Source organism: Sinocyclocheilus anshuiensis, unplaced genomic scaffold (genome assembly GCF_001515605.1).
Source record: "Sinocyclocheilus anshuiensis isolate Anshui unplaced genomic scaffold, SAMN03320099.WGS_v1.1 scaffold1184, whole genome shotgun sequence".
Classification (NCBI taxonomy): domain Eukaryota; kingdom Metazoa; phylum Chordata; class Actinopteri; order Cypriniformes; family Cyprinidae; genus Sinocyclocheilus; species Sinocyclocheilus anshuiensis.
The window spans coordinates 293,772-301,724 of NW_015547647.1; the positions used below are offsets into that span (position 1 = coordinate 293,772).

A 7,953-nucleotide genomic window follows, 5' to 3' on the forward strand; every position below is an offset into this window, starting at 1 on the left:
GACTCTGTTTGCCCCTGCCTGGACTATTGCGGCGTACCTGGATTATCTCTCTTTGCCTTGCCCTGTTGGATATTGTTCTGATCACGTCTGTCCTTGGAATACTCTTGTGTCTTGCCCGTGCCATACCTGTTTGCTGGTGTTTCGACCCTGCCTGTGTTATTGACCACGTCTCTGTCTAATAAAGCTTGCAAATGGATCTGCACGTCTCTCGTCTCGTTCGCCCGGTTACAATATGTTGTAAAATATCTATTTATCATCTATATTAAATATATACATTAATATTGTATATTAATAACATGTTTATTATCTGTATTTATTTATTTATTTATTGCATTAAACTAATGAGAATGTGAATTTTTACATTACAATAATGAATATACAATGCTAAATTCCTAATGGTCCTTAAAATAGGCTTTTTCTGCAGGATTATTTTTATACTAAAAATAGTATACATTTAAAATAATAATAATAATAATACAATTATAATTTATATACATTTTGGTGTGAAATATGATCTGGGTGTGTTCTTTACAGGTTTATGAGATTCAGTCAAAGAGGGAGGAGAGGCAACTTATTTTCCTCTTGATATAGACTCACACACACACACGCACATATACACACATAGCTCAAAACCCCAAAGATCTGTATGGATTTTTCAGAGAGACACACCAGGCCGCTGTGTGACCCAATCACTGTTTTCCTCAACTTTTGTCTCATTGAGATTCAGATAAAGTTTCCTGATCATGAATGGGGTTATTTTTATTGAACGATATTGTATCTGATGGGAAAGAAATAATTCATTTAATGCATTTCCTCAGATTTTCAGCCAACTCACCAAGTGGCCTGTCCCAGTGTGAGAGCTGGAATTACACGCCTGTGTACACAGGAAATGAATTAAACGCAAACAAAGTAAACAATGAAAAGTTCATTGCGAAATTAACAAAATAATTATCACTAATCAACACGCCGGAGCCAAAAACTCACTCACACACGCACATATTAATGCATGCAGTAAGAGCAGGGTATGTGCTGGATGTCAAGATGAGATCTTCAATTTTAATAGATGGCATTAAAGCATTATGTACAGTTGATTAAGCAGTCAGTGAGGTGATGTTATGAGCTGTTTTCTTGAAGGAAAGAGAGCGCTTTGAACTCCAGGCCAAGAGATTTCCCTCTCGCTCTCTGTGTGTGTTCATATAACAGCTCTCATGTGATATGAGCTCAGAAGATTATTTAATACACATGATTTAAATTCACTTCCTGATGAGGAAACCAAAATAGACATCAATTTCCATAAATGCTTGCAAAAAAAAGGTTGCAAATGCATTCAAAAATATCCATAATACACTTGATTTACACGCTGCCAAAAACTAAAATAAATCTTGATCGTGACAAATGCAATGTGAATTTTTTTGTCAGGTAACTTCTTGCTGTAACTTTAATAAGCTTGTTTTATTCATTTAAAAAAATGCACAAATTATATTTAAAAGTCAGCTCAGATATTATATTTCCTTATGGTAAAAACCTACACATTTTCACTCTTAAAAGCATGCTTTTGAATTTTTTTATTTGAGCGATGCTAATATATATATATAGTATACATTATTTTTATTAAGAAATATACAAATATTTATATATTGTATAAAATAATTAGTAATAATAACAGTCATAATAATAATAATAATAATAATGATGATTATTACATTGTAGAAATTCTATTTATCAATAAATTAATAAAAAAACAAAATGCATATATTTGATTCAATTTTATTGTACATTCTTATAAATGTACATACATATAAATGTTGTTGTATGTCTCTTTTGCTTATATTTTTCCAGTCTGGATTAAGATTAGTTGTATTCATCTTACAATGCAGACCCATAACAAGCTTTGAAATTTGTTGTGAAATGTCTGATCGCTAACCGTGAGGAAGTCGGTGAGTTCACTGTTAAGAAGTTCCTTCAGTTCTCTTTTACTGAGTTTGTATTTGTCTCCCTCGCTCCCTGAGTAGTTGTGAAAGACCGTGATGAGTGCATCCATGGCTCCCTCCAGTTTACTGGGCATTACTGCTGCAGAGCACCTGTGGAGCAGGTATGACACATCCAGTTCAGACTGACCCGCTGCTGGGCAAACATAACTATTTTATGACTATATTTATTAACAAACATTTCAAAAGTATCAGAGTATTTTTCTGGACATAGCAGCATGTCAATACTAGGGCACATTAATATAAAAAACATTCAGTACCACAATGGTACTCACACAGCCAAATGACAATTTTTTGCAATTAAAAGAGATTAAAATAATTAAGTAAATAAGTCAGTTCCAATAAGTTATCAGCCTTCTTTCAAATATGAACTGAGTTCTAAAGTTTGTTGGCAAAGAGAAAAAAGTGTCTTACCTTGTTGAAAGCCGAGAAGTGAAATTCTGTGTTCGTGAACAAACTGTATTCAAGAGTGGGTGAAGTTGTTTTTGAGGTAACCTGTGCAGGAAAGACCCTCCTCTGTTGTTGTGACGATGTATGATAGCTCAGGTGATGCACCATAGTAACCCTTCCACACACCTGCACTGAAAACACACTCCAAATAAAAGAGCAAAGGCCTCCTGAGAGCCCTCCATACACACACACACACACACACACACACACACACACACACACAAAAATTAACATTAGCTTTTCAAATTTTTTTGTATTCAATCTATTTGTTTTCTTTTTATTTATTATACAATTAACAAAAGCAAAAAGGCCTCTAACACTAGCTTGTTGAAAGCCGAGAAGTGAAATTCTGTGTTCGTGAACAAACTGTATTCAAGAGTGGGTGAAGTTGTTTTTGAGGTAACCTGTGCAGGAAAGACCCTCCTCTGTTGTTGTGACGATGTATGATAGCTCAGGTGATGCACCATAGTAACCCTTCCACACACCTGCACTGAAAACACACTCCAAATAAAAGAGCAAAGGCCTCCTGAGAGCCCTCCATACACACACACACACACACACACACACACACACACACACACACAAACTAACTTCACTTTTATGAGCAATTTTTGCTCAATGTTTTCTAATCTATGGTGCTTTTGTGATTTTAGGTGGATGTATGAAGTCAGTTGTCAAAGGTGTCCTACAACAGTTCATCATATTAACTATAAACATGATCCATTAAAGCACTGCAAACACAGTTTCCAAATATTTTTCTTCATTCATCATTTAAAATCTAACATTAGCTTTTTTTTGCGATAGATTTCATTTGAAACTTGTGCTTGTGCCATTTTCCTTTAAAATAAATGACCATAATCATTTAATGCAATGACATTTATACACAATCGTTGAGAAGTTTGGGGTCTTTTTTAAAGAAATTAATACTTCATTAAGCAAGAATGCATTAAATTGATAAAAAATGACAGTGAGGACACTTATAGTGTTTCAAAAGATTTGCATTTCAAATAAATGCTGTTCTTTTGAACTTTCTATTCATCAAAGAATCCTGCAAAAAAAATTCACCATTTCCACAAAAAAAAAAAAAAAAGAATCAGCACAACTGTTTTCAACATGGATAATAATCAGAAATGTTTCTTGAGCAGCAAATCAGCATATTAGTATGATTTCTGAAGGATCGTGTGACTGAAGACTGGAGTAATGATGCTGAAAATTCAACTTTGCATGACAGAAATAAATTCCATTTTAAAATATATTACAATAGAAGATAGTATTTTAAATAGTAATAAATAACAATTTTCTGTTTTTAAACAGTATTTCTGATCAAATAAATGCTGCATTGGTGATCAAATGAAACCATTAAAAGATGTTACTGACCGCAAACTTTTACTAGGCTGATTAACTAGCTTACCCAGCAAGATGTTCTTGGTCAACCTGCATCACCAGAAAGATTATGCTGGTTGACCAGCACCAAACCAGCCATAGCAAGCATAAACCAGGAAATTCATGCTTTCAAGAGTGAACTAAAGTAGAACAGAAGCTAGAAAAATGCAAAGCATTAAACGAGAAAGGAACAAGACGATGTGATTTTAAACATTATTTCTTTATGGGAAATGCCTTTGTGATTATGTTGATGGAGATGGCATGACATTTTGGTACCTAAATGTCAGAGGCCCCCAGGCATCTCTGGGACCCCTCTGTACACTGCCTGCCCCATGTCAAAAGGGCCCACCCCTGTGTGTCAATACGGCTGGAGTCATGGAATCTGACATCTCACATGATTTGAGTTGATTCATGTCTGCAGCACGAATGGTACAGGTTTAATTAAATATGATTAGGCGGAAGCTTTCCTTATCAAGTCCCTCTAAAAGCATTTCATCAGCATCTCTGTCATAGACGCATACAAAAGAGCTCTAATTCTGGTCATTAAGTCATTGCAACTGATCCAATAACAAGACCTATTACTTCTGCCTGGGGAATGAGAGAGTGAGCGACAGAGAAGATTCTGTACTTGGCTTATCACTTGGTTACCATATTATAAGCACGCTCCTAGTCCTCAGTTATGTCGTCTGAGCTTTAAAAGTGTATTTTTGTGACTTTGCAGCCCCCTACACCTACAGTTAACTGTTGTAAATATATCACTGTCATAATTACCCTTACCAAAAAGTAGTATACTTCAAGTTTATTTTAGTAAGTATACTTAAGTAAAGGCGGAAAGCTGTTCACGTGCATTTGTTGCGGCCGTAAAGCAATCCGCACTTTTCGCGAATTTCGTACCCGCTCAACATTCCCTCAAAACAAATGTTTGGGGAGAGCGCGGGAAAGAAATTGAGGCCATTCTCCATATTAGAAGTCAGTGTACTACCAGGATGATTTGAAAACTGACCTTTCAAGATAAACTAGTTGTCAATGTTTTTTATCGTTCATAAGCCAGAAAAATCATTCGGAAAGTGATTCTAACTATATAGTTCCTCTGTGGCATTATAGTTATAATTGTGATGTGGACATTCCTATTCTCATGGAATTAACGATTATTAAAAATGTATAGTTATCTCCCTGGTCGCACACATCACGGAGATGTCTATTTGACATCTGCAAGACATATTAGAGTGTTTCTGCAATACGTCTATAGGACGTTTCCTATCAGACGTCAAATAGACGTTTAGAAAATGTCTTTAAGATGTTTATGGTTTAGAATGTATGTAAAACGGACATCTCAAAGACGTCTATCAGATGTTTGTGCACAGCAGATGCTTTCCAGATGAAGCGATCTTTAACAGACATCTTGCAGACGTAGGTGTGCTATCTGGCCAGTTATCAGTGCATAAAGGCTTATAGTTGTTTACAGTAGCATATACACATTGTCTGTACATCTACACAGACAATCTATTTTTCCAGGTAAGAGTATTTTGCTCCCATAACTAACCCATAATGCTAATTTAAATAACCTAATTCCCACAAAAGTAATCTGCACAGGTAAATAAATATTGTGATGGGTCTGTTGTAGTGTAAATTCCTGAACAGCAAATGTGAAATGTCTGCATCATACTGCATGTTAATAGCTGGATGCTAGAATTTATTAACAACTCACTGATGATGATGATGATGATGATGATGAGCAACTTAAACAGCTACAGGACCGGACAGCTAATCCTGGTGCTCCTTAAAGCTCTTTCCAGCAATTCAACTGGGCTAAAACCTCCGTCAAGCTGTAGTGGCTTTGACTGAGCATCTGTGATGAGAAACAATGCCAGTTCAAGTCTCATCAGAACACAAAAATGCTGTAAACACTCTGAAACTTCACTTTTTATGTTAAAGGAAAAGTTCACCCAAAAAAGAAATTTGCTGAAGAATTTATTCACCTTCAGGCTAACCAAGATGTAGAGTTTGTTTCTTCATCAGAAAAGATTTGCTCTTTTGCTCACCACTGGATCCTCTGCAGTGAATGGGTGCTGTCAGAATGAGAGAACAAACAGCTGATAAACACATCACAATAATCCACAAGTAATCCACACCACTCCAGTCCATCAGTTAATATCTTGTGAAGTGAAAAGCTGCGTGTTTGTAAGAAACAAATCCAACATTTTTTTACTTTAAACTGTTGCTTCCAGCTAAAATACGAGTGCTCTATCCATAAAATTGATTTCTCCAGTGAAAAAGTGGTCTGGTCTGAATCAGATGTGAAATATACACAGATCAAGCACCGTTTACAAGTGAAAACAGTCCAACAGTTCTAAATGAATAATTCTAAATGGCTTTTGAAATGAGAGGACAACAGTGGATGGACTATGGGGGAACATTATTATGGATTATGGAATTGTATTTTGGCCAGAAGCAACAGTTTAAAGTTAAAACGCCTTGATGGATTTCTTACAAACGCAGCTTTTCGCTTCACAAGACGTTAAATGATGGACTGGAGTGGTGTGGATTACTTGTGGATTATTGTGATGTCTTTATCAGATGTTTGGACTCTCATTCTGACGGCACCCATTCACTGCAAAGCATCCAATGGTGAGCAAGTGATGTAATGCTCAATTTGATCTGAATCGGTTCCAATAAAGAAACAAACTCATCAACATCTTGGATGGCCTGAGGGTGAATACATTTTAATTTTTGTGTGAACTATTCCTTTAATGCAAAAACGTGTATACATTGTTATGCAATATAAATGAACAGCTGATTTGAAAATTAAATGTACTCATTTCAAACCTGCATGCATTTTATTTGATAAAACTATAAAGAATATATTTTTATACTTTATATGTTCTTGCTGGAATACAGTGTCAATGCAAATGAATCACGATCATTTATATGCACTGATATGAATAGCTTACATATCAGTTAATAGCTTAAAAAATGACACGCTTCACCTTAAGCATTAAAGCACTGCATCTCATGTCAATCAGCCTGTAAGTGACTCATAAATTATTCATATTTTTATTCAGTATTTGTATCCAGACTTTCACACAGATTTCTGTGATTTATTAATGCATCCTGTACTAACAGTTAGTTTACAGATATATACACTGAAAACAAATCATATAAATCAAAAAATGCTGTTGTCCCTATCATGGTGGAAGATTTATTTATTTTTTTGCGTGAGAAGTGGATCATTCATGACTCCATAGAGAGCAGCTCAGTGGCCGGCTGCCCTGTCCTGCTCTCAGCTTCTTTCTGTTCGAACAAACCAACTTTATTCTGTAGAGAGATTTATGCATGACCACAGTGACACCCAACTGCAACTTCCTGGTCTGAAAAATGTCAAAATATAAAAAAGGGCTTTTCATCTCTGTGAAGGCCTGACAGAAAAGCTATGATTAATGAGAGACAGAAAGAGAAAAAGCGAGAGCTGCACAGCCCTACTCATCCTTATACAGAGATGGGTTGTTTATGATGCATTTTCTACTCAAGTCTAGCCAGACAAACATATGAATATTAATGGAAATGTTGTGCAATGTCAGTTTATGTAAATGTCATGCTAATTAATTTATATTAATAGAAAGTTTTGGAAGGTGCAACAGGAATTGAGATGTTGTGGAGCAAATCCTTAAATGCTGTAACTTTGAGGTCAGTTGCTCTATACGTTTCAACATCCACCTGTTAAACAAATACAACATATCCTTCTGAGACCCTGTGACCTCATATGAGGACATTATATTTTGGTGTATTTCTCTGAGACTATACATGCCACAGTTGTAAGTCTGGATGTCCTGTACAGAGCACATTCAGGGCTTTTCAGAGATACCAAATGATTGGATGTTTCACCATGACCACCCCCTCTCCTTGGTCTTCAAAGATGTCTGAAATTAATTTAGTGACACTCTTATGGAAATATGATAATATTTTGTAATTATCATTTAAATCTGACTAATTTTTAAACTGTCTGTCATAAATCAACATCTCAGGAAAATGTTATGGGGTTTCAAATCAAAATATGACTTTCTGTTACGAAACAGGATGTTGATTTCATACATGTCCTCATATGAGGACACCGGGACTAAAAGCATGTTTATTA

At 35.5% G+C, this 7,953-nt stretch overlaps 1 protein-coding gene across 1 annotated transcript in view; it reads right to left on the reverse strand.

The window, feature by feature from the left end:
- Positions 1–2,455, reverse strand: part of LOC107701916 (protein S100-A1) — a 5,000-nt gene extending 2,545 nt beyond the window's left edge. Inside the window, exons 1-2 of the mRNA XM_016504069.1 lie at positions 2,403–2,455; positions 1,925–2,081 (exon numbers count right to left, since the gene is read on the reverse strand). Coding sequence (XP_016359555.1) covers positions 1,925–2,065 — 141 coding nt within the window. The 5' untranslated portion in view covers positions 2,066–2,081; positions 2,403–2,455. The remainder of the gene's footprint in view (positions 1–1,924; positions 2,082–2,402) is intronic.
- Between the last annotated feature and the right edge of the window lie 5,498 nt (positions 2,456–7,953).